General features: G+C 39.9%; 1 protein-coding gene across 1 annotated transcript in view; it reads right to left on the reverse strand.

Annotated features, from left to right (window-relative positions):
* Nucleotides 1-27,018, reverse strand: part of ITGB1 (integrin subunit beta 1) — an 823,672-nt gene extending 796,654 nt beyond the window's left edge. Inside the window, exon 1 of the mRNA XM_044066189.1 lies at nt 26,559-27,018. Within this exon, the coding sequence (XP_043922124.1) occupies nt 26,559-26,561 (3 nt within the window). The 5' untranslated portion in view covers nt 26,562-27,018. The remainder of the gene's footprint in view (nt 1-26,558) is intronic.
* Nucleotides 27,019-27,477: the final 459 nt, after the last annotated feature.

Consider the following 27,477-nt stretch of genomic DNA (forward strand, 5'->3'; position numbering starts at 1 on the left):
TAAGTAAGGAAGAAAATTATGGCTGCACAGATATTCTAAAGGATTAAACCTTCACTTTTCTGTAAAATATTTACCAGTATACAAAATTAAATGAGGCTATACACTGCTTTAGCCACCACCTAGGACAGATCCTTTTTTTTTTTTGTAAACTAAACACCATCTAGATAGGCCAACTGCCAAATCTGTTGCTACCTGGAAGTTAGAAAGCAAGGGTGTCTGCAAAATCCAAGACACCAACCCCCTTTGGAAACCAAATTTATGAGGCTTTAAGAGCCTTTATGGTTGACACATTCCAGCAGTACAGGAAAAACATTTGTTAGCTGTACAAACTTGTCTACAGCAGAATGAATCATTCGAATATCCCAGATGAAATAAGCAATTTGAAAAAAAAAAAAAAAAAAAGCGTGGAACTGTGCAGGCTCTGCATATCCCGTTTACAGCACAACTTGTTCATTTCCTAATATGGTCAGACCACTAGTATCCCAGTCCCCTGAACATTTTAAGCCATTTCCTTTAATGTCTGTCAACTAATGCACATACGCTTAAATACTTTAAGAACACAACAGGGAGGCTTAAGTGTGAATCAGAAAAAGGAACAAATGACTAAGATAGTGTTTTTTAAAAGCAAACATTCTACAGCGGTCATCCAACAAACTAGGTTTACCATTAAAAACTGAAATGTACCTTTCAATACACTTATTTGAAGTGATGCTGTACAGATCTCTAAACCAGTAAATACTTGCTCTCATTCTGCTGAGACTGTTGACGCAGCTAGTGTTCTCAAAAGGTTAAAGGATGAATTTTAAAAGTATTTCTGGTTTAATATTCAATGAAGAAAAAACTAAAATACTACCTATATATACACGAAAAAATATTCTCATTAGTGATTTTACTAAATATGTACCCAATTCAGGTCAGATAACTTATTTAGGTATAATACTATCTAAAGATATTAAATCTATTATATATAATAATTATAATATCCGTTTTCTTAATATACAAAATCTTTTTAATACCTGGAATAATATGTTTTTTACTATGGAGGAGAGACTTACAATTATTAAAATGATAATATTCCCCAAGATTTTATACTTAATACAATCAATAATATATACTTAATACAATCAATAATACTTCCACCTACAAAAATAATTATCAAGAAACTGAATACACTAATGTTAAATTTCCTATGGGCACCTAATAGACCTAGGATTGCATTAAAGAAACATACTAATAGCTGGTCTCAAGGGGGTATTTCTTTTCCAGACTTTAAATTTATATACTCTCTCTTCTATTGTAAAAGTTATTACTTTATTAATAGATCAGTCATATGTCGCAAAATGGAAAGATTATTGGGAGCTATGCACTTCATGAAAATCTCCTTAACACATAAAAATATAATTGTAAATAACTCCATGTTATGGTTACTAAAGGAATTTTGTACTTCACCTATTACACCTAAACATATGGTTTGTTACCCATTAAATGTTATTCGCTATCGTAACTTTATATTCATGCACCCTAAGTATAGGGAATGGAATTTTATTATATTCCCTATAATGTATACTCAGGGTATGCTTTTGTCATCTACTTCTGAAGGAACTCATTTAGCTATAGATAATGATCTAAAGTACTGGTATCAGTTGATATCTGATAAAGTTAAAAATCTAGATTTCTTAAAACAAGAATTTGATCTAAGAGAAACTTGCTGGTTAGAGGTTCAGACCTTTAGACAACATCTCATTGATAGAATAGATGTAATGTCTATAACAGTTAAATAATCTATTCCAACACTGATTGATTACTTGATATTAAATTTACAACGTAAAGTTTCTGATAAAGGTAAACTAACCTTCATACATACATAAAATTATCAGACAAGAAACTTTTTACAGTGTAGATGCATACTGGAATTATTTCACTTCTATTAATGGGGACCCACCAAATCAACAAGATAAACAATATATATTGGAATCTGCCTATAGAACTAAGTCTTCCATTGTCTGGAGACTTTATACATGGAAATTTTTACATAGATCTTTTTATACACCTTTGATGATGAATAAAATAAAGATAATCTATGTAAGAGATGTAATGTAGAAATTAATGCTGACTGGGCTCATATGTTTTATGACTGTATAAAATTGAAAGAATACTGGAAGTCAGTTAATGAATTTTTGCAGGCTCTTTTTACAGATAATTTCATCATTTCTAAATCTCCTATATTATTCAACACACCTGTACCTCAAAGTGTTAAAAAGATTAAGCTTCCCTTGTTATGGTCTATTCTAGCAGTGGCTAAGAAAATAATAACCAGAAATTGGATTTCAGATACACCTCCTTCGTTCAATGAATTTAAAAATGTTATGAATATAGTGTGCCATATGGAAATAAACACAATTAGGTCAAGAACAACTAGAAAAACATCTTATTATATTGTATGGGATAATTTACAAAATTTGTTAAAAAAATCCTAATTTCAATAGCATGGTATTTTAGTTTTATTAATTGATCTGATTGTAGTGGATGTCTTTGTAAATACTTCAGTTGTTTTGTTGAATGTTATAATCATATCTATTTTTAATTACTTGTATAAAATTATGATATTTCTCTTTTATGTTAAAACAATAAACCTGTTTTGAAAAAAAAAAAAAAAAAAAGTTAAAGGATGAACAAAGAACACCCATGTAACTGACATGGATATATCTAAGTTTGTTAGTTTGCACTTCCTCACAGATCTAGATCAAGCTCTCAAAAATATAACTACTAACATCTTGTAGTATAATACACGTTGATGCAGACCATGATTACCAGACATACAAGAATGCGACTTAGAAAGATTCAAGACCACGAAACTGAACAGCACATGCACATCTGGTCTGAAGGGTTAGCAAATGCAGGATGAGAATGCAATGAAATGCATGCTAGGTTGGGGACAGCAGATACTAAAACCTTTGCACAGTAGCCTTTGTCATGTATTTAACAGCTAAGTGGGAAGTAATGATCCTGAATCTCACCAAGGGAAGGGATGTCTTCACAATGATGTCAGCCAAGAAGAAAACGTAATGGACAGGAGTCACTTCTGTCTTGGATTGACTCACTATGAGACTTACGCAACCGATCCCTTCTCCTGACCAGACTAGGGCAGTCATTGCTGGTAAGAGGCCAAACATCCAAATGTGAAACTGTAAAGATGGACTATGTATGCAGGTGTACAGTCACCACCATGCAAGGGATACCAGTAGAAAACAAAGGCACAACAAATGCATAGTCCTGAAATGGAAAGGACAATCATGCCCAGAAGGATAAAAATCTTCCAAATTCCTCCTCCTGATCACTCTATAAAAAGCGAGCATCAAAGTCCAAACACCAAATGCAATCTCTTCAAATGAAGAACATCACAATATAAAACTATACAGACTTGAGGTTAATTAGATTTAGAACTGACATTCCATTTGTTTTTCTCACTTACCATAAATGGAGATGTTAGAGTGCATTCACTGTTGCAGTCATCACACTTGTAGGGTTATCTGCATGCAGGTAGCCCTCAGTCGGCCTGAATACCAGAGACTTTGCGTCAGATGCTGTTGCTCCAGGACTGACATCAGAGGTATAAAAACAGGCGGACGCCATTACATCAGTTTTTCTTACCCTAAATGTCAAGAGCTTCCCAAATAGGGAGCCAAGTTATGGTGGGTGGGGGGGGGGGGCACCACCAGTAAAAAGTAAATAGCAATACCCCAGAAAGGGGTGCGAGGAAGAGAGAGACAGAGAAACCAGGCCTGCAACAGTGAATACACCAACATCTACATTTATGGTAAGTGCACACAACTGTACTATGTTCTTCGTGTTTCACTGTTGCAGTCACACACATTGGTAGATTCCCAAAGCTGAAGGGTGGAGGCAGTCTAAAAGAGTTAGGGCTGGCTAGTATGCCTAGCAGGACTGCTGCTGCAAAACCTGACCTGGATTTGGAAAAGATAGGCAGGTGGTAATGCTTGGTGAAGGTGTGCACAGAACTCCAGGTAGCAGCTTCCAGATGTCCCTGGCAGGGTCTCCCCTGAGAAATGTTGTAGGAGGTAGATGTTGCCCTAGTGGAATGTGTGTTCTGACCCTCTGAGGGGTTGGTTTCCCATGGTGCTTATAGCAGGAATGGATGCACTGTGCTATCCATTTGGAAATTGTTCATTTTGAAATGGCCTTGCTCACTGCCTATGTTGCAAAGCCGATTAGTAACTGGTCAGGTTTTCTGAAGGGCTTAGTCCTATCATGGTAGAATTTGAGCTGTCTGTGCACGTCCAAGGAGTGCAGTATCCTTTCCCTTTAATTTTGAGGATTAAGGAAGAAAGTTGGCAAATGGATGGATTGGTTGAGAGCCACACTGGACACCACTTTCTGCATTAAGGAAGGGTTAAACCTGAGGGAAACCATTATAATGAAGGGTTCCACAGCCTTAAGTGCTTGTAGCTCAGACACTCTTCTAGCTGAAGTGATGGCCAGAAGCAGGGCTGTTTTCCAAGACAGGAATTTTAACTCTGCTGACGCTGCAGGTTCAAAAAGGGGGGAGCATGAGCTTTTCCAGTACAAAGTTAAGGTCCCAAGCAGGGGTGGGTGCTCTCCTTGGCGGTGTTAAGTTGTTTGCCCCTCTCATGAAGTGTTTGATAAGAGGGAGCGAGAAGAGATGTGGCTCAGTGTTGTAATGAGCCGAAATGGCTGAGGCATGCATTTTAAATGAAGGACAGGCCTTTGTGGAGTACATCTGCTAAGTAATCCAGGACTAGAGGCAGGAAGGGCAGAGTGGTGTCCTCTCCTTAAGATAGAATCCAGCAGTAGTACCTTTGCCACTTAGCATAGGATTTTCTTGTATAGGGTCTTCTGGCTTCAAGAATGACATCTAGCACCTGCTTGCTTAGGGTTGCTGGTGGAGAATTCAAAGACTAAGCCAGGCTGCAAGACTTAGGGTTTACAGTTGCAGATGAAAAATCCGTCCCTCCTGCTTAGAGAGCAGGGTTGGGTTCTGGTGTGGGTACGAAGGCGGCACCGGTGACAGGCTGCACAAGAGTGGGTACTATTGCTGGTGTGGCCAGTCCAGGGCAATCAGAATTGTCCTTTGACTGTCCTGTCTTATCTTGAGAAACACTCTTGGGAGAAGGGGCAGAGGGGGAAAGCATAGATTGAGAGAATTACCCACTGAAAACTTAGGGCATCCACTTTCCAGGCCCTGCTGTGAGGATTAGGGCGTCCACTTTCCAGGCCCTGCTGTGAGGATTCCTGATGCAGAATTTTCTGAGCTGGTAGTTGCAGGGGGAGGCAAACAGATTCACCTCTATGGTCCCCCATTTCTGAATCAGAAGGTTGAAGGTGCTGGGCTCTAACTGCTACTCGTGTGGGTCTAGGAGATTTCTGCTTAAGTCGTCTGCCAGTGAGTTTTGTTTGCGTGGCAGGTATTGAGCTTGCATGTCCAAGACTGTGTTCCACAGGGCAATGGCTAACCTGCAGAGTGGGTTCACCCCCCTGCTTGTTGATGTACCACATAACTATGGTGGTATCTGTTTTTATTAGCAGGTGTCCTGGAGACGGTAGGGATGTGAAAGCTGTCAGACCATGCTGCACAGCTAGCATCTTTTTGGATGATGTGCAGATGAATTTGATTTGGGCTTCAGTGGCCCTGAATGCATTTGCCATCCATGTGTGCTCTCCAGGCGTAGTCCGATGCATTTGTGGTTAGGGTCTGGGCAGCATGGGGTTGAGTAAAGGGCAGTCCCGAGTTTGTGGTGGAATGCTGCTACCCACCAAAGTAACTCTGTCCTTAGGGTATGATAGGAATAACAGTTTCCAGCTCCTGAGAATGTTGGCACCAAAAAGACTTAAGTACCACTGAAGTTTCTTCATATGCAGTCTGGCATATGGAATTAGTAGGATGCATGAGGCCGTAAACCCTAGGGCCTGCAGGATTTTCCTTGCAGATAGCTGGGTTCTGGTGGCCATTTGAGTAAAATAAATAGTCTGTCAGATAGGCTTGTTTTTCTGAAGTGATGAATGCCATCTGGGATGCTGTGTCTAAGCTTGCTCCCAGGAATACAATCTTTTGACTGGGGACTAGTTTTGATTTATTTTCATTGATGGTGTACCCCAGGGATGTGAGAAAGTTTTTCACAACTGTTAGGTGCTGCAACAATTCCCGACTGTCCACCTGAATAAGGCAGTTGTCCACGTACGGGTAAAATTTGGACATTTCTCTGCCTGCAGTAAGCAACAACTGGAGCCAGGCATTTTGTGAATACTCTGGGAGCAGTGGATAAGCCAAAGGGAAGTGCAGAAAACTGATAATGCATAACTCTGGCCCTGAAACGTAGATATTTCCTGCACAACTCCCTTATAGGGATGTGCAAATAGGCTTCTTTTAAGTCTAGGGTGACTAACCAGGAATTTCTGGCTAGCATAGCTAGAAGCTGCTACAGGGTGAGAATTTTGCATTTTGGTACCACCAGGAAGGTGTTAAGAATTCAGAGATCTAGGATTGGGTGCCAAGAGCCCTCTTTTCTCGGTACCAGGAAAAGTCCGGAATAGAATCCTTGACTTATCTGTTTTGCCGGAAACGGCTGAATTGTCCTGAGAGAGCAGGGATAGAATTTGGTTTTATGCCTCTGCCCACTGGTTTGGAGGAAGGTCTGGGAACCCTTTTGGGGTTGGTAGAGTGTGGAAGTAAAATTTGTACCCCTGGGATACACTGTTTAAGACCCATTGGTCTTTGGTGATGAACATCCAGTTTTTTGCATGAAAAGCAAGTTTTCCTTCTAGGAGCACAAGCAGTTGGGCAGAGGTGTGGGTGGAGTAGAGAAGTCATTGTGAATTCTTTCTATAAGTGGGTGGCTTAGCACTTCCTGCTTTGGAGGTGGAGGCACTCCACTGCTTAGATCTCTGCATGCCCAGAGACTGTAGTCTGGGGGGGGGGTCTGTTTCCCCTGGGTCTAGTTTGAGATGGCCTGCAGAGGGCTGGAAAGGACCAGTGTTTCCAGGGGCAATGCCTACTGAATCTAGGAGGCAGTTCTTGCAAAAATTCTTTTGACTGTGTGCATAGATTTAGCTTTTTCTTCCATCTTTTTAAGCACCTATTCTGCTTTGGTGCCAAACAGATTGACTTGACATGGTTTGGCAAGGTCTGCTCCCTAAGCCAAGCAGGCCTTCGACACAGAACCAGTGACTGCTGCCCTGAAAGATGCTTCTAGGGCGTCAAAGCCACACTGCAATGTATGCTTGCTGACTTGCTTGCAGAATGCATAAGCTCTTGCAATTCTTTATTTTCTGCACACAGTGTGTAAAGGTTGCTATTTTTTGCTTCATAAAGTTCCATAATATGTTGTCATTACTTCAGCATGTGAAACTGATCATTCAAAGCACTTTCTTACCCCATCTGTCCAAAGGTCTGGAATCCTTGTCAGAAGGGGTGGGATTCTTAGCTGTAGTTGCTTTGATACCTTTAGGCCCCTGGGAAATTATGTCTGGGTCAGCCGTAGGATTTTTGAAAAGGAATTTGTGAGTCAGGTACTCTGTAGTACCAGTCTGGTTTCCTAGGAGCAGGGGGTAAAGTATCAGCAGTAAGACTGGGATTCCATAAAGATATCAACAACTTCCAGGACTGGGGGTATTGCTAAAGGCCTATGTTGTGGCAAATCTAGAAATTCTCAGAGTCTCTTTTTGGACTGAGGATAGTCTTGGCATTCCCAATGGAAATGCTCTCTTAAAGTATGTAAGGTTTCACTAAAAGAAAAGTCCTCTGGAAGAGAGGTAATGGGAATGGATTCCTCTGCATCTGAATCCTCATAAGCAGATAAGGGCAGGTCTTCATAATCAGATACCTCAGAGTCCGACTCTTGGCCAGTTGAAGCTGCTGGGGACTGGTCTCTCTTAGCAGGGGAAGGCTGACTTCCCCTAACCAGCAGAATAAGGTCTTCTGCCATTTTAAAGCATTTGATGTTGTGGCAAGGGAGCAGGTGCATGTGCTTTGGTAGTCTGTTTTCTAGGCATAGCGCGGACTCTTGGCCTTAGAAACACAGTAATTTTAGACAGAACTGAAGACGCAAAAGTAGTCGATTTGTGTCGAACATGGGTAGTGCGAAGAACTTCCTCAGGAGCCGGTGCCTGCTCAGTGGCTCTGAATCCATCCAAGGTAGAGACATCCACAGGTTCTATAGTCTAAGAAGAGTCTCCCAGCACACTGGATTCTGAACAGGTCTCGGTAGAGGCCTGGGAATCCAGTGAAGCGGGCATCAGGGGCTACAAAAGCACCTCAGAGTACCGGCGAACTGGTGACTAGCTTAACGGAAGCATCATCGGAAGCTTTGGACTTGTGCAGTCTGTCTTTATCCTTATGTTTTTTTTGGAATATCGGTAGTCGGGTGGCTTACCAAAGCCATTTCGGAATACGGAGATAGAGAACAAAAGTATTTTTGACAATAAAGGGCCGATGCCAAGTAGTTCAGGCATTGAACAAGGCACAAAACCAACAGCGAGGTACATCATGGTCTCGGCCTAAACAGGAGACGCAGTAAGAATAAAAATCTTGGTGTGGTATTGGTTTTTGACATGCAAGACAATTGTTAACTTTTTCTGACATCGGTTAGAGCAAGAAAAAGAGGATCTCCAATGGGGTACTTGGCTTTAGAAGACTTCAGGATGATTCAATTCATTAACGAAAACTCGGGGAGGGGCCGACTAGCACTTGTGCGCACTGCTTCGGTCTCCTCTGCAAGACTTTTGGAATGGTGTCAGCTGCCTATTTTTATACCACTGATGACCAGTTAGTCCTGGAGCAACAACACCAGACGCAGAAATACCAAGTCTCTAGTATTCAGGCCAACTGAGGGCTACCTGCAAGCAGATAACCAAGTGTGAGGACTGCAACAGTGAAACATGAACAACTGCAAAAAACAACCAGTTTTTGGAGACAAACTCACTTCTTTGTGAATAATCTACCTAAACACCTTCCTGGTCAATGACTGTATTAAGAGTCAGGATTGCTGAACAGGCACCTTTGTCTTCCAGTGATTGCCAAAAAAGACCTCAGCACACATAACTATGGCTATAGCCCTGGCTTGGAGTCCATTAACAACTTGAGTTGTCAACTACTGATGGCAAAATCAACTATGGCTATAGCCCTGGCTTGGAGTCCATTAACAACTTGAGTTGTCAACTACTGATGGCAAAATCAACTATGGCTATAGCCCTGGCTTGGAGTCCATTAACAACTTGAGTTGTCAACTACTGATGGCAAAATCAACTATGGCTATAGCCCTGGCTTGGAGTCCATTAACAACTTGAGTTGTCAACTACTGATGGCAAAATCAACTATGGCTATAGCCCTGGCTTGGAGTCCATTAACAACTTGAGTTGTCAACTACTGATGGCAAAATCAACTATGGCTATAGCCCTGGCTTGGAGTCCATTAACAACTTGAGTTGTCAACTACTGATGGCAAAATCAACTATGGCTATAGCCCTGGCTTGGAGTCCATTAACAACTTGAGTTGTCACAACTACTGATGGCAAAATCAAGCTTTCACTGACTCCAGCAGGATCAGGTAAAGGTCTTCGACACACAGACACACAGACACACAGACACACAGACACACAGACACACAGACACACAGACACACAGACACACAGACACACAGACACACAGACACACAGACACACAGACACACAGACACACAGACACACAGACACACAGACACACACTTTAAAAGCTGCTGCATACCTGAGGCTATCATTTTTTGTTAAGTATGCAGCATCATAGCTGAAAAGCACAATGTATTACAAAAAATTGTGATTACATTTTAATGACTGAAGATATATTCTCAAAATGGAAATCAGCAGATTCAGCTCTTGAGCTTCTCCTTCACTCAAACTTCATGAGCCCATATCCCACTGGATTCATCGATGAGCATTTTATCTAGCCCACTAAAATGCACACACTATTCCATGGGGGGCACACATCAACAGTGAAGTATTTCGACAGGGCCCCCACATAGCGTACAAGTAAAGGGTTCTCCACCACTATACAATAGTGGGGAAAATAAACTTCCTGTTGAAGAGCATGGCAGTCTCACAATAATCATGATGTGTGCCCAAGTAAACATATACACAGATATAACCAGATTAAAAGCAGTACTAAACCACACAGTCTAGCAAAGATATTCCAAAAACAGAAAACAAAATGTGATCAAATGGCTTATTTGAAAATATGCATCAGAAATAAACAGCTTTTCAATGGATGAGAAAATGAAAGAAAAAATACACAGAACAAAACAGTGAGCATCAAAAACACAACCTGGTTATGATCAGAGACCAATTAGAATACTAAATCGCCTTTTTCAAATATGTCTATCGTTGTTATACAATGTTAACTGCAAAGTTGTATTCATCTTCCTTGCCCCATAGAAATGGATAATGGGATACTCAGCCTTAACTTTTATGGGGTGACATGTGCAGCTATTTAAATTCTACTAAAAATAAAAGCACCAGTAACAGAATTAACAGAATTTCTTTTAGGGGATGAAACATGGTGCAGTATGGTAAAATATGGCAGAGCAGCTGACTGTGAAATTTCAACAGAAACATGGACAGAAGTTAGTGAAGGGGAATCCTCTCAAAGATGCAGGCAGTGGGGGGGGGGTTGATTAGTTCTGGAGCTAGGCAGGAGGACCTATGAGGTTTACACATCACTGAACAGGGGGCATGACTGCATTTTCACAGAGTTAATACAGAAGTTACAGAAACAAGCCTAAGTTTAGGTCAAAACTGTAATTAAGTGTTGAGCACCCTCCTCCTACAATTCCAGTATTTTTATTCTACCAAAGACGCTGTAGAATTAACACTGCATAAAACAGAATGAAGAACAGATTCTAAACGTTGTTATACACTTACATTTAAGTGTCGGAAGTTGAACTGAACCATTACCAGGCTGGTTAAGAAGCTTAAATAACGGTTAAGCTGTGAGACTGGTGTACTAGAGTAAGCAGCACCGCTCATTACCAAATGTAAAATGGGGACCAATTTGCATGACATAGAACTAAACAATTAATAACCTATATTTCATCATAACATGAAAAGGAAATGATCTTATTCCGTGTAGCAGATGTTGGTAAAGGCCTGTTATGACTTCCCTTGTGCATTTTATTTCCCATGAAAATGAAGGCTATTCCACAAATGCTCCTTGACAAAAGTAGGCTTGTGTCTGCAACCCATATGATGCATGCTGCATACTTTCCCCAACAGGTGATGGCACTGCAGTATGCCACACCACCTCTCTTCCAGGATAGGCAAGATGGCATCAGCTTCTCAAAGTAGTTACGGTGAGTATCCCACAAGTCTTGTTTTTGCATAAAGGGTTGAGTATCTCTTGCTGGCAAACAGTGAATTGACTGGGTTACAGACTGGGCTTTATCCCTCTGCTCCATGAAGCTGATCAGTATAAACCTAATCAGGTCATTATGCAGTGGGAAAGATGTAGAACCTACTATGTCTAACAACTTCCCATTTCAAACATCTCAGAAGGACAGGCTTATGCCAGTTTCATGCATTTTTAAATTCTGTCACTCTTTTTGCTCTTAATGGACGTTAACGGTCACTACACACAAGGAAGAAACCTACAGGCACTCACCATAACTGGATTTCTGAGTAGTGTTCCAGCCATGCGAGCCATAAAAACCCCGAATGCTTGGCACATAAAATCACTTTCCTCCAAGATACAGGCTACTCCTTCCATTTACTGTAACACACTGAGCCACGCCACCCCTGGATTAAGTAAAAAGTATGAAAAGAAGATACATAGTGGACAGCCTCATATTTCCTGCATAAAGAGCTCTGCCCTCAGATCCTACTTTATGCTGTGCACACAACTTTGCTACCCAATACTAAGCACTACTAGGACAGAGCCCCTACCTCAATGACTGCATTAATTACAAACCCTTGGTGACTGTGGCCATGAACAACCCCAATCCAGTAGGTAGGGCTTTACACAATTTATAAGTTGTGTGAAATGTTTGCCACAATCCTTCAGTAAAGCACAGTGTGATGTTGGGAAATGCATAAACATTGCATTAAGCAAAGTTAATGTATTTTCTTGCTTCATGTATTTTACTTTCTTCAAAAGAAAAAAAAAAGCTAGGTTATATTAAGTCTTGCATAAACATAAAATGTTAAAGAATGCTGTACTCAAGGAGCATTTAAAAAAAAAAATTGCAGAGACCTCAAAAAAAATGTTTTTTTTTTTTTAATTTCCACAAGACAGAGCATAATGACTCTTCTACTCACACCCATCAGCCAATTTCTGGCCTGCTGTCGAGAGACAAAGTATTCCTGGGCAGGTGAGCCCCCCCCCCCCCAAGTTCCATTCATTCCTACCTAGAAATCCCCCAAAAGCTCATTGCTATAGTAGAGTGGTACAGAGTGTGCCAGCTTTGTTTGGGGGGACAGCCTACTCTCTTACCCGGCACAACACCCCTTCCCCTACTGTCTCTCTATCAAGCTCTGCTGCAAATGCTCTCCAAGGATTCCTTGGTACAGTACAGACTTAAGATCCATTGGGTGGACCACCAGCACTACCAATGGAGAAGCGGGCAATAGCCACTCACCTCCAAAAAATCTTGGTTAACTGGACTGCACCTCCCTCCAGTCAGAATTAAATATGAACTGCGTGTTAGAATAGAGTAATGCTTTCAACAGCAAACCCAGAGACAGGAACAAGGGAAATGGTACAATACATCAGGTACTTGGCATGGACATAAAAGGCAACATGACACAGGCTGGTGACCTCACCTTTTAATAATCCATCTGGCTGCTGAAACAGTCGAGAACCACTCATGATGGAATTGGGAGTGTATCCACTCAGCTCGCCAGTTTGACAAATGAACGACAGAAAACAGTTGTTCTAGAATGCTCAACCTTACAATGTCTCTACAGAAGGGACAGGGACAGTTCATCCTTTTTTCTGATACAGGAACTGTTCAAGTCACTAGAAATGTGACCATGTGGTAAAAAGTGAGAAAGGAAAAAAAAAGCACTGCTCTTGTTTACAAGACAATTGCCTGTACAAAAAGTCTCAAGAGCACAGTCCTTGGGCAACCCATCCCTCACAGTGATCCCCAGCCCATCAGAAAGAAACGTTTACAATGGCAGCTAGTGGACTCCCAGCTCATCTTCAGATGAGAAAACCCTTAAATCTGGGAATAAGTCATTATGCCTCATACATCCAACAGCTTTACTGTTCATACCAAAGGATCTTTACTGCATCTGGACAAATTAATGTAGGATTCTCAAATGAACTCTACCAATAGGTACCACGAAAATGTCAACTGCCAATCCTTAAACTCCAAGGTGCACACAGATTCTAGAAACTGGTCCTAACAAAACTGAATGGAATCCTATTCAGAATGCCTTATATTCTCCATCGGGACAAAAATGACTGCTCCCTAACTACCAGAGCTTTTCAGTCTCAAAGACAACTGAATAGTTAGAAGTGGTCAAACTACAGAGTTCACTTCAACTTCAAAGGACAAATCTGCAGCAGGATCTTCCTTTGAATGCCAAGACAGTCCCTTACTGCACACACTGTCATGTCAGCTATCTTAGACCTCTTGCAATTACCTCTGGGGTTTAGGAAAGACCAAAGGTGAAGTCTGAAATGGATATTAACTACCTCCGAACTAGATGGGAGAATCCTGAACTCCCAAACATCACATCTAATCTGGGCAAGCAGATGAGTGCTGACTTGAATGGCAATTACCCAAAAAGGCTCCATAAGAAAAACAGTGTAGACTAGCACATAGTAGCTATTCAGATGTCTACAGAAACAAAAATAGAGGAGTCTCCACTTCTTAAAAAAAAAAAAAAAAAATTCACTCAATGTCCACAGCATCAAAGTCATGGTGAGCTAAAACCTGAAAAAAAACTCTCAGCGGAAGGTGGAAAAGGCAGAGTACAACCCATGGACAAATTAAGTTCAAACTTGTTTAAGCCTCATGTACACTGGTGTCAAGCTTCAACACCAAAACAGCTGGAAGCCTAAACAGACCATCTTCACTCTGCTTCATAAACATTTTTTATACTGAAAGGATCAAGCAAAGGGTATGGAGTCAAAACTTACATTTTGTCAGAAAGTTTGTAAAATTTTACATTCCTCTTACCAACTCTGCAAAATCATGAAATCAGTGTAAGAACATATTTTTATTAATGATTGCCGGCAAACAAACTTATCAAGATCAGTCGAAGATCACTTCTAAAGTGAGAAAAACTGACAGAAAATAAAAAAATGAATCCTTGAGGAGCACATTTAAGAGAGTACCCTGGGGTGGTCAAGTTACTGCCAGAAGAAGCTACAAAAGTTCTTGCCGGTAAGATAGTTTTAAACCAGAAACTTGCATGGTCTGAGAAGCAAAACACTTTTTTTTTAAATTAGACAGCAATTAACATTTTTAACAGTGAAAGACTACTAAACTTGAGCATGCAACTATACTGTTTATTTGAAAGATGTCATATCTTGAATGTAGTCAAATATTTGCTGACTATATACATGTTATTACATACATACGTTAAATATTTGCTGACCATATACATGTTATTACATACATTCAAATGTTTCAAGAACGGGCATTAAAGCCCTTCTAGCTTGCCAATATACCAAAACATTTGCTCCCATAATAAAGGTCAAGGCTGTTCTTAAAAATATTTAAACTAGTACTTGCTTTAATGTAATTTGGTAGTCTGTTCCATGCATCAGCTTCTTTGTCAGAGAACCAATTAGTGCACTTCACATTCCTACAGAATCTTCTACATAGGTTGTCTGATGATTCTCTAGTACTTTTTGATAACCCCACACATTACCAGAGGTAGTTGTCCCTAAACGCCCTATATACCTGAATCTCCTCTTAAAATATCTGTAAGAGACACTGTTTAAGTTCATATATTTCAGTCTATCATAATAAACTTAGATTTTCACATCCATGGATGCCCTTAGTATATTTAAGCTGTACTCTTTCCAGTTTATTCGTGATTGTTATTCCATACTCAAGTTTGGGACTTCATTAGGTTTGATTTCCTAGACTTTATAAATATTTCATACAACCTATAGTTCTATAACTATTAGCCTACCCAGGTCCTTAAATGTCTCTACAGTTTCAATCACTGTGTGCAGCATTAAATATTCACCTTTCATTTTATATGTCTCTCCAATCTCATATGCTTAGTTTTTGATGCATTTGTCAACATATTATTCTCCTGTGCCCAAATGGTCAATTTGGTCAAATTATTTTGCAGACATGTCTTATCTGTAACACTTGCAATCAGTTTACCCAATTTCAGGTCGTCAGCATAGACTGTAGAACACCTCAGATGAAAAAGTAAAGGTCTGAAAGATACAATCTAAATAAATAAGGGGTTAGTACAGAGCCCTGTGGGACACCTTGACTGTAACCAAGGATTTCATCTGTCCAGTTGGTGTACAATACTTGCCATGTCCTATTTGTAAGCCATGCAGCTATCCATCTTAAACAGTATAGCAATACCTAGTTGTACTAATTTATTAAATCAGTGTTTTGTGCTTGACCCCGTCAAATGCTGAAGTTAAATCTACATAAATCACATCACAAATTTCATTCATAGCTGTTATATAACATCATGTTACAGGTGGTACTAGATCTATTTTCAACATATGCATGCTGATACATGGTTTCAAGTCCCAACCTATCCAGTTCTGACGATAACTTATCCAGTATTACCTTCTCCATTATTTTTCCACAACATGAAAGTAGACTTAAGGGTCTGTATGACTCTGGGTTTGTCCTACTCCCCTTTCCCTTAAAGACAGGTTTAATAAGTGCATGTCTCCAATCTTGAGGAATCTCCCCATATTTATATGACCTAGTGAATATTAGATGTAATGGTAGTGCAAGTTCTTCCTTAAGTGTTTTTATGTCACTGTTACTTATTCCGTTATTTGGATCCGGTTTGCACAGCTCTTTTCCAATATAATCTAATTTGATTCCAGTATCTGGGGTTACCTGGATGTCACCAGGACAACTTACCACCCCTTTTGTGGAGCCAAACTGTTTTGCATAAGATTTTATATATCTATAATCTGTTGTGTCTGAGAACAACATTTTAGAATCTGCACACAGTATATCAATTTGTGTATCTACTCCTTCCACATCTTATGCATCTATAAACAGGTTTCCTATTATGCTCAATATATTTATTTATATAAATTTTCTTCAATTTTTTCTTGATCTTGTCTAATACTATGCTTAATCTGTTTGTCCAGCTCGTTTATTTCAGTTTAAGTTGTAGTTAGACATCTCTTTCATTTTTTATATTTTTTGTCTCACCTTAATCAGGTATTTTGTTCTTATGGAAATATACCCCCCTGATGCCTAGATCATGATGTTAAACTTTTTTTTTTTTTACTTTTTGCACTCAATTTCTCTTGTAAAAAACTTTTCACATTCCTTCTACAGTTTTTCCACTGAACAGCTCACTCCAGTTAGTTTTATATAATAATGGTTTTGCTTCCCTATAATCTGTGATTAACCTTCTGTGCATTGGCTTAGCTTTCAATTTGGCAGAATTATCTAGCAACAAATTAACCTTTATGACCCCATGATCACTGCACATCAATGGGGGTAAAACTTGACTTGAAGTTACAGTAATTTCTTTGGGAACACAAACAATAATCTAGTATATTCCATCCCCTTGTAGTTTTTTTTTTTTTTTTTTTACAATCAGAAGCATTTGTTGCTCCTGAATAAACTCAGTGAATAATTTCTTTACTAATGTTGTCGAATCAATATTATTCCAATCTGTTTCTGGTAAATTAAGTCCCCAGCTAATATTATTCTTCCCTCTTGTGTTTCATGTAAGAAATGTATGAATTCCTCTAGGTCGTCTGCACTTGACTTTGGTGGTCTGTACACTCCAACAAATGTTAATATGTTCTAGGGTTGTCTTTACCGTCACAGTTACACAGCCTATAGTATTGGTGTTATCACTGAACATGTAATAATCACAAGTCTCACAGCTATCTTTAATCCCTATCATAACACCTCCACCTGATTTTGTTAGAATGTCAGTTACAGTAAAAACATTTATACCCTGACAGAACTGGTTTCCAGTCATTGTTCTTTAACCATGTTTCACAAACTAGAACATCAATCATGTGGGAACATAGCAAATTTTCTAATAAAAAAAACATTATTAATGCTCCTAGCATTAACAACTATCAGAGATGCATCAGATGTTGCTATCTGTGAACAGTTACATTTTTGACCTGGCAAAAATCCTGGCTAGCGTTTGTCAAATATTGCAAAATATCTGCTGCAAAAATTCTCTTCCCTGATCTAGACAAATGCACACCATCCTGTCTGAATGTGTGTGCGCCCAAAACAAGGCTTGGATGCTCTACACATTTCCATGTTTGGAAGTTCAGGGTTGGGAGGGTGGGCCTAATGGTTAAGGTGTTTGCCTTGCAAGCACAAGGTGCAGGGTTTGAATCTCACAAGGAATAACTGGCTAGGCTTAAAATGGCTCACAAGGGCAGTTAGCTTAGTACGAACCTATGAGAGCTTAAGGGACTGGTATGTCTCAGTACTACAAAACACAATTCTCATATAATTTAATAGTGGGTCATTATGGTGCTTTCAGGTAGCGATCACTGAACCAGTTACTTAAAATCGGTGGCAAATAATTTGAGCAGATAGCAGGACTCACAATGTACTCAACAGTGCTCCAAAATGCATGAGGAATTTGGTGTTTAAAAGCACTACCATTTGAGAAGCAGGCATCAGGAGTTAAGAAATTAATACCCTATCCATTCTCGATAACTTTTGCTCCCAATTAAGATTGGCAGTTGCCATTTTCGTGGTACCTATTGGTAGAGTTCATGTGAGAATTCTGCATTAATTTGTCCAGATGCAGTAAAGATCCTTTGGTATGAACTGTAAAGCTGTTGAAGGATGTATGAGGCACAATGATCCATTTCTAGCTCATCATCGTGCCATTTATCATCTGAAGAACTTTCACAATGGAGGGAAAAGAGAGAAGCAGGAGGGAGTAGTGCCCTAAAGGATGAGCAGTATAGTCAACAGCTAAGGAAAAATGAGCTGAGCAGTCTCAACAGTGGCATTTGTATTAGCAGCTCTTACAGCTGCAGTCCCATATATAGAACATGCCACCCCCACCCACACATTTTTTTGTGACTATCCTGCAAGAACAAGCCTGGCGTCTCCTTTAGCTTCACCCCTTGGGTGCATTTGCTCATTAACAGGAGCAGTGTCTCCTGGGTTAGAAGACAATATCCTAGTTTCACTCTCCCTATCAGAATTCAACCAGAACAGCTGTTCCTTTAATCATCCAATTTTTAGCTTACAGCATCTGGAAAGAATATTTAAATCTGGTTACTATGAAGTACAAGTTGGTCTTAGCATCTGAGGGGAAAGAAAACAGCAAAGTTGAAACAATGACTATGGGAATAAACTCCTATACAGGTCCTGCTGAAAGATGCCTCAGAAGGTACGATGGTTGAGTACCCAACAAAATATTCAAGGTACTCTTGCCAGCAAATTCTACACACCACACTGCTCCAGTGTCTCATCCAACACTGTGTGAAGACACCATAAAGATTCTGCTTTGGAAACATTATCCAATTTTCAATGTATAGAGGAGATGCACAAAATAGGCTTAACAAGTGAACACAGGCCAGTGAGTGGTCTATACCTAGACTACAAACCAGCAGGAGAGTAAGTCAGACGTCCAACAGTCAGTCACTTAGCCATGTTTTCTGTGAAGGAGTAGGAGCCTATATTTACCCAGTCTGATAATAAACCACTCTAGTCTGCTATGCTGTCAAAAACTGGAAATGCCTGTATGGGAGAGGGGAGGTAATCTTTGAAGGCCCAATCTTCCTGTATGCACCTGTAAAAAAGCTTGAGTGTTGAAGTGGTGCTTGCTAGTCCCATCATAGATTTTATATGCATACACGTAAAGACCTTGGAGGCAATACTGCCATTCATGCTCAACAGGATTTGAAAACCCACTGAATAAGCATTTGCAAATGGCAATACTAAAATAAGCTGACATGAACTCAAGGAAACAGTTAAAGCTAGGATACAGTTCAAGAAAGGAAGATCTACAAGAGAATATTTTCTGAAATTATTGCATAACAAGGACAGAAATGCTATACATCTAGCACATACAAAGGCTATGCACTGTACAGGTATAAATCAGAAAAGTGATCTTAAGACTTGATTATGGGTTCTCAGAACATTTAGCAGCTTCTCCAGAGTCCACCACTACGAGCTAGTTATCCAAGTGCATAAAGATCTTAATCTTTGCAATCTTACCACCACCACTGTCATACACTTCTGAAAGACTCAACACCAAAGAGAAGTTCAGCTAAAAAGGTCTTCAAAGTATATTTTCTTATCCATCTAAAGGGCGTGTCTAGTCTTTCATGTAAGCTAATCACCCCCATTTTTTTTTACAGAGTGGCAACTACACTAAGTAATGGGGAACATCTGCTGTAAACATTTCTGTTTCGAACATTGTGTGTATCCAAATTTTTTTCTGGAATTTTACTCTGTTGACAGTACAACTCTTCCATTCCCAATTGAAAATGCTCCACAGTTCAGTTTATGGGGTTAAGGTAATCAGTTGTTCACAAAAATATTTAGGCACTCTTCCTACTAACAAAGTATGCATGCAGTGCCAGTGAGAATAGGGCTACAAAAACGATGAAATCCTGCCCCCCCCCCCCACTGGAAAAAAATCTCCCCACCAAAGCAGTTCAGGAGATTTTGACGAGGCAAGACTTTTCTTGGATATTCTGAAGCTATACTGTACCTTTCTTTAAAGACAAAGGAGAAAGCAACATAATGCCTTTAAATGGAATTCCTTGGGATTTGCCTTGACTCGCATCTTCTCATCACGGATACATTTCAAGACAGATTTCATAGAGAAGAAAGTCAGATTCAAAACAAACACAGCTGTCGTCTTCTGAAAGAATGTACAAGAACTGCCCAGCAACAATGAATCAGCCAAACACTTCCGTGCATCATTACGTTTTCTTACACTCTACAATATGGTATTTTGCAATGAACAGCATAGTCCCTTGTAATGTTTTTTGATATACTAACAAAACATGCTCTTTCTGTCCTAGCTTACGGTTTTGGAGTGACTGACTGGCCCCAAGACATGTTGGGTAGATTAGATAGGAAAACAAGAAGGATGCTTCACGCACACCAAATGATTTATAAACATCACTGCATACCAAGTTTATATATTCCTGGTTCCAAAGGAGGGATGGGCAAGCTTGAAATGGATTACATGTAAAGTTCTGCATTCATGGCACTGCACATATACCTGCTGACTTCAAGACCCAAAAGTAGTGAAAGTTTTACAACATGAGGAGAATAGATCTAAGATCACTACCCTGCTTAGTCTAGTAGAAGCATACTGGCATCAAGCAGAACAGAAATCAAACCAGAAGTAGATAAAAATCAGGTACTGAGTGTGCCAAAAAAACAAAAGAAAGAATGCAAGGTGAAGGACCATATGAGAAGGCAAGAAATGTGGAAAATTCATAAATATAGTTGCACGTATAAAAAACTTCGGGAAGAACCTCATGTTGATCAGGAGCAAATGCAGGAATAGCTAAGGGGAGGCGAATTCAAACCAAGAGATGAAAGGTTAACATTGGTGGCACAAGACAGTGGGCTACGTACATGGTTTACAAAGTCCATTGAACATGTGGGAGACAAATGTAGGTTTTGTAAAACAGAATTGGAAACAGATGCACACCTTGTTGCTGTGACATACTAATGGCAAAAGGACTGTACACTGAAAGGCATAATGCGGAAAGACTGTTGCACTGGAGACTGTGCAAATTAATATGGTACTGAAGTGGCTGAAAAAACAAAGCATCACAGAAAATGATGGGATCACCCATTACCAACCGTTCAAACGACAGATGCTAGAAAACTGGATATAGTGGTCTATGAAAAGACAAAAGTAGCATTGATCATTGAAAATTGCCATACCCAGTGACTACAGCATCTTCCGTACAGAGAAAGACAAAGTCATAAAATATCAGGATTTGCAGACAGAAACAAGAGAAATGTATAAGAAAGATACCCAGACAGCCCTAATAATAGCAGGAGCAATGGGTGTTATTGAAAAAGATTCTACAATTTTATTTACATATGTTACCAATGCATGTAACTCCATACGAATCACAGGAGTCGTCATTACTGGGCACATTGCCGGTGCTGTGAAGAGCACTTCTGGCTGACAAAGATTGAAACAATACTATTTTCATGAACTTTAATCATACTTCTACTTGAGAATGGGGTCCATTCCTGTCATAGTATTAGAAACCGAAAAGATTTGGAGGGGAAAAAAAATAAATAAATAAAATAAACAAACACACACACTTTTGCTAAGTTTTACTTTAAGATTCTTTCAGTAACCTTCAAACTAAAAGTGCCACCGCAAACACAATACCACTCCCCAATCAGTCTTCACCACTCACATTACAATTTTGAAAAAGAAAAAAAAAAAACTGTTACATATTAAAAGACACAAGCACATAAAATGTACAATTAAAAATAGTTTTACCCCAAAATACATAAATTGGTACTCAGTTCTGGAGACCTACATATTACCATCCCACAATAATTATACCTCAGAACAGCAAAGTACACATTACTAAGATAAAGCTTTCACTCACTACTGCTGTGTGCTGATACAGGAAACCCAGGTCCCACAAAAAGACACAACTAGGCCAATCCATACAATTTCAGATTCATACAAAGACATCCAAAATTTGGACTACCTAAATTTTGCTTTTCCAAGCCTGGTTGTTTTCTACATAACTCATAAATACTAGACATTACTGAAACCACATGCACACACTCAGGTCTGAAATCATGCCAGTAACATTCTAGCAGGACCAAAACACACAGAGTACAAAGGATCACAATTATTCACTGCAACCCTAAGTACTTCCTGACATTTATCAAAGACTGGTGTAAATAATTACAATCTTAACAAATATAAAGGCCACCATTCTGACCTATATCCATTGTGCATTACAGCTTGCCAGAGCAATTGCCAAGGATACTTTGCAATGCCCAATTAACATTAAAAGTGACCTTGCTGTTTTGGGAAACCTTAACAATAACCTGAAAATATCTGGTGACTAATTCTATCAACTCAATAGTCGGCTACACAACCTGCCCATCACCCATCAGGATGGATAAGTCTCTGGAAAGGACATTTCCTCCAAAATACTCACATCTGTACCTTGTAATTCCACAGCTGCTGGTGCGATAGCCAACTCTTATACACCAGCATGATTTAAACTGCTAGACCAAGATCCACCCAAGCACAGCTATATCCACATGCATGTAATATGAAGTCGAGATCGGTCACATCAATATCTCCTTTATATTCAAATTCTGCTACAAGCTACATCCACATATCTTTTCCTTCTAAGTTTAACACTAAGCCGATGACAACAGCTAAGAGTATCAAGACTGCCTGAGCTTACATCCTATATACAATCAATGTCTAGAACAAAACCGAAGAGGTGGAAACACAAATCATAAAACAAGGTCTCCAACATATTTGTCTCCTTTCAAAATCATCATAAGCTGAACAAAGATAAGCAAAAGGGAACAGTTCAGAAACACCAAAGATCAAATGCATCAAGGCCAAAAAGCCCCCCTAGTCTCAACATAGCTATTTGCTAAGAATAACACTGGCTGGTCTCATGACAGCAGTCAGTGGCATAATCAATAAAAGCTGTACAAATACCAGGATTTCCATTGTTGTAAAACTATAAACATTTTTATTCTTAGATCATTTCTCTTATAAAGTCACCCAGCAATTCAGTCCTTTCATTCAAAATATATTGGTAAATAGCCTACCACATCCTCCAAGCAAGACCATCTTCTTCCAGCTCTAACCTAAGAAACATCACTGGAACTCAAGCCATCTTATCTAGCTTACTTTCAAATGTCTGACTTAAACTTGATGGATTCTCTAGTAGAAGACACTATGCCCCCCCAATATTTCTTGGGGCTAGAGGAACTAAATATTTTGACCCATCATCGCCTGATGAATACACACACCTTCAAAAAACAGAAGCGAACACCAAGAGTAACCCAAAAAAAAAAAAAGCAAGAACAAAGCCAAACATTTAAGCCATGCCAGGTTTGGAGACTATAGGTACCACTGACTGCACAAAGGAATCCACAGGAAAGCTGCCAGAGAGACATGCGAGATAAGTAGAAGGAATATGGGACTATCACTGACAGAAAGACAGTCTACTGAAAGGCATAATAATGTGGCTAGACTGTTGCACTGGGGATTGTGCAAACATTATAATATTCAAGTAGCTAAAAGGCACTGGAAACATGAGCCACAAAGCATCACAGAAAATGATGAAGTCTACATCACATGGGATCACCCATTACCAGCCGTTCAAAAGACAGACTGGAGAAAAACAGATATAGTGATACATGAAAAGAAAAAGTAGCCACGATCATTAAAATCGCTATACCCAGTGACTACAGAGTCTTAAGATACCAAGACAGTTCCAATAGTAGTAGGAGCAATGGGTCTTATAAAAAAGGAGGAATCATTACTAGGCACATTGCGGGTGCTGGAAGAGCACTTCTGGCTGACATCAAAGACTGAAACAATACTAATTTCATGAACTTTAATCATACTTTGACTTAGGAATGGGATCCATTCCCATCATGGTATTGGAAACCTAAAAGGATTTGGCGAAATTAATAAACTAAACTGACATGACAGCCTCCCTTACAAGCATCAGTTTCTATTGTAGGATTGGCTGATGTCTCACTCTACCGTTTTAAACCCCATCCCCAATCATACTTTCTGTCATGGGACCAGAACATCCTACCACACACCAAATTTAGCTACATCACATACAAACTAAGAAAATATGGCTACCTTCTAAATTCAATATGCAGCACCCAATTCTGGTTCAGCAGAACCATGATCTATGAACTTACTGCGCTGCTGCTTCACAAATATAGATATTCAGCGCTGCAATTAAAGCAAACTCAACATTTGTCCCACTGATCCTCAGTGTTCTCCAGTGAAGGAGAAAACTCTCCTACTCCTAGCTTATCTTTTTCAATGGGAGTCGCAAGCAACCACTTCTAGATTAGATACAAACCTCTCAAGTGTACAGATATGTCTCGTACTTTTGTGTTTTTCTAGCAAAGCAATGGTGACTGAAATCACTTGAGACATACATTTGAGGATCAGGCTTCCTGTCCTTAAAATGCATGCTAACACAGTTCCAGCTAGTCTAGCAACTGAGTTTATAAGAGTAATATTGAAAATTTGTCCCTATTTTTAGGGCTTTGTCCCCTCATTATTTTAAGCCTTGCCCAGACTTGTGCCAAGAGGTTCACTGGCATGCCTAGATGGCTCCATCCTGGCCGACCTGATACTACCTTGAATGTTTCTACCACACACACACACACACACACACACACACACACACACACACACACACCACCTTAGCTAATAAGCCCTGAATAAACACTGGTGAACACCCCATTGATGTCTGCAACATTACGCACATTGAATTACTTCTTTATACAACCAGATATACATTTTTTTGAGAGAGAGGTTCACTTCAGTAATACTTCATCATTTTCAATGTAATCACTGCAAGAAAGGTCGTGTATTCCAAAGTGACTTTTTTAAAAACACTTGCCCCAGTGCAAGCCATAACCCATCCCTACCCTCTACTAAACCAGCTGCCAATTGTGTGAATCCACCTGGACAAGCAAAACAACAGTTAAGTCAGACGGGGTACTCTTAACCACCACCCAAACACTAAAAAGGACGCACCGCCTGAATGTCCAGAATGCAGCATTGCAGAACAAAATTACACTGACAACATTCCAAAGCAAAGACAAGAGCCGTGGCACTTCCTTACGTGACATTCTATAGGCTTCGTTATAGACTACTGAAGCAGGGTGACACAAGATGTAAGAGTACCGGAGCTGCGCTTCCTTTCTTTGTTCTGGCTTGTCATGTTATAAAGCATCACGAACATACGCACACTTGTGTCCAATTCTCCCCACGTCCCAGAGCAAATGCACCTATGTTATTAGCCAAAACCGTGATCGGGTCAAAATCTGCACTCAAAAGTTTAGACTGTATGAAGCAGGACAGGAGGCCTCTTTTTTATAAGGAGCAGCCAAAACGCGCTCTTAAATAAAATCCAGTTATCCAAGGGTATGGAAATCCATGGGCGAGGGCAGACGTGCATATCTTGCCATAACAATAATTCGTTACTTTGTATAAATACATGTATTACATTTTATATAAATAATACGGGGGGGGGGGGAGATCTTGAAAACAATTTTTTTTTTTTTTTTTTTTTACAGGTGTTGCATAAATTGATCTTGTAATTACAAACCACTAATAACTTATCACAACACTAAAAGAACGATCACATGACACGGTCCAAAGATTTTTACAGACAGCTACATTTAAACTAGGAATACAGAAATGGTTACAGACTTTCACAAAAAATAAAAAGGTCAACCCTGGTTTCACTTCAGACACTTCTTCAGCTTCTCATTTTGCACACTGGAACGTGTTTTCTGAGCAAGAAACACATGCAAAACTCAAAGTTCGCTACAGTAATTACCGTTGTCGTGCTGACGACCAACAACTACTGTATGCTCATACTGCCTCAATGTAACGGATTATCACCAAGTATAAACTACAATAAAAGGACACACATCCCACATTGCACTGACGCCAAGTATAAACTATAAAATAGTCACTGACTTGCTACAAAGCAAAGAAATAAACAGACACAAAAACTGGGGAATACAGACTGTTTGCGCCTGTACAGGCCCGTCCTTACTTGTATTTGATTCACGGTTCAGTAAGCTACACAAGTAACTCAACTTTCTGAAACAAAGGCAAACTTGAAAAACACGCCCTCTGGGCACGGAATACAAAGATGTATCTTCTGTGTACAGTTATCGTACCGCTCCAAAAGCAATCACCGAGCTCACAATCACAGAAATCGACCCCCTGGAGAGCCATCAATCAGAAAGACAATTATTTTAAAAGCAGCTAAATATGGAGACAGAACTTTTTTCCTTATTTAACAAGGAGAGGGAGGCGTCCTGGAATGCGGGCCTGGCGCTGCAGACATCTCAAATGAAATATGCCACCCCGAATAGCATTGAAGACAACTGAGTTGGACAGCTCACGACTACATATTTAGAAACTGGAATCAGGCACACAATCCAGTGGTGTGTTTTTGGTTGCTCTTAGGCAACTGGAATCACCCACGCCTTAAGACACATTCACAAAAGACACAGCTACAAAAATCAGCTAGTAGACTATAGCAGCCTTTCTCCAAAAGTAATGACCAAATCCATCCTTAAAACACATTACTTTAAAAACAAAAATAACAGTTCTTAAAATAGCAAAAATACATACCATTACAAACCACTGCTGAAGTCCACAGATAAAATGGGAATTTATCTTCTTTCTAATCCTTGACACAATCCAGCGATTGAGCCTTATAACTAGTTCAATTTCAGGACGCTGTCATATAAGAGAAAGGGGATGTAGAGCTGAAGCCTGGGATGGGCCAACTCCCGGTTACAGTACGGCCCGGCAAACTGGAGACGGACGAATATCCACACACAAAAAAAATTATACTGGTTAACTGTCACAGAAAAATCAAAGTTTCCAACTGGGCAAACCTCACTTATAAGTCAAGACATTAACTTCCCGGACAAGTATAAGCTTCAACTTCTCCTTCTGGCGATGGAATTGCCAAACCTCCGGGACAGAGAGTGAGTCAGGCAGGAGCAAGTCCGTATCCGCCTTAACAACTCCCACCTCCCCTTCCAATCTTGGTAATACAGTTCCAACTATCTCCCTCACACTGCTCCACCTCTGGTACAGGAAACGCGTTCCGTGCCGGTGACGTCAAAAAGGGGTAGTGGCCACAGCTCCACCCAGCCTGGGACTCGTGACGAATAAACTACGTCACTTCCAGAAGAGACTCAGGAATCGGGGGACAGGTTAAATATTTATTTGGCCGCAAAATAGTAATGGAGGAATGTGCTACTGCTGCTGGAATTCAAATGATAGTGTTACTGGACAAGACTGGTCTTAAACCATATACACAGGCTCAGCACATACCATACTAGAGCTTTAAGGACTGTTTTTATAGCCAGAACTTTATATCTTGTTCTCTGACCTCATTTTGTTGATCTCCTATTAAAAAAGAAACACGTTATTCAAATATTGTCCCTGTAAGTATACACGGCTTTTCCAATTCCACTTGTCAGTGCTACCTGCAGCGTAGATCTCAGGTGATTTTGCCGAGTCTCTCATACAGTTGTTG

Source organism: Protopterus annectens, chromosome 3.part1 (genome assembly GCF_019279795.1).
Source record: "Protopterus annectens isolate FY-2018-M chromosome 3.part1, PAN1.0, whole genome shotgun sequence".
Taxonomy (NCBI): domain Eukaryota; kingdom Metazoa; phylum Chordata; order Ceratodontiformes; family Protopteridae; genus Protopterus; species Protopterus annectens.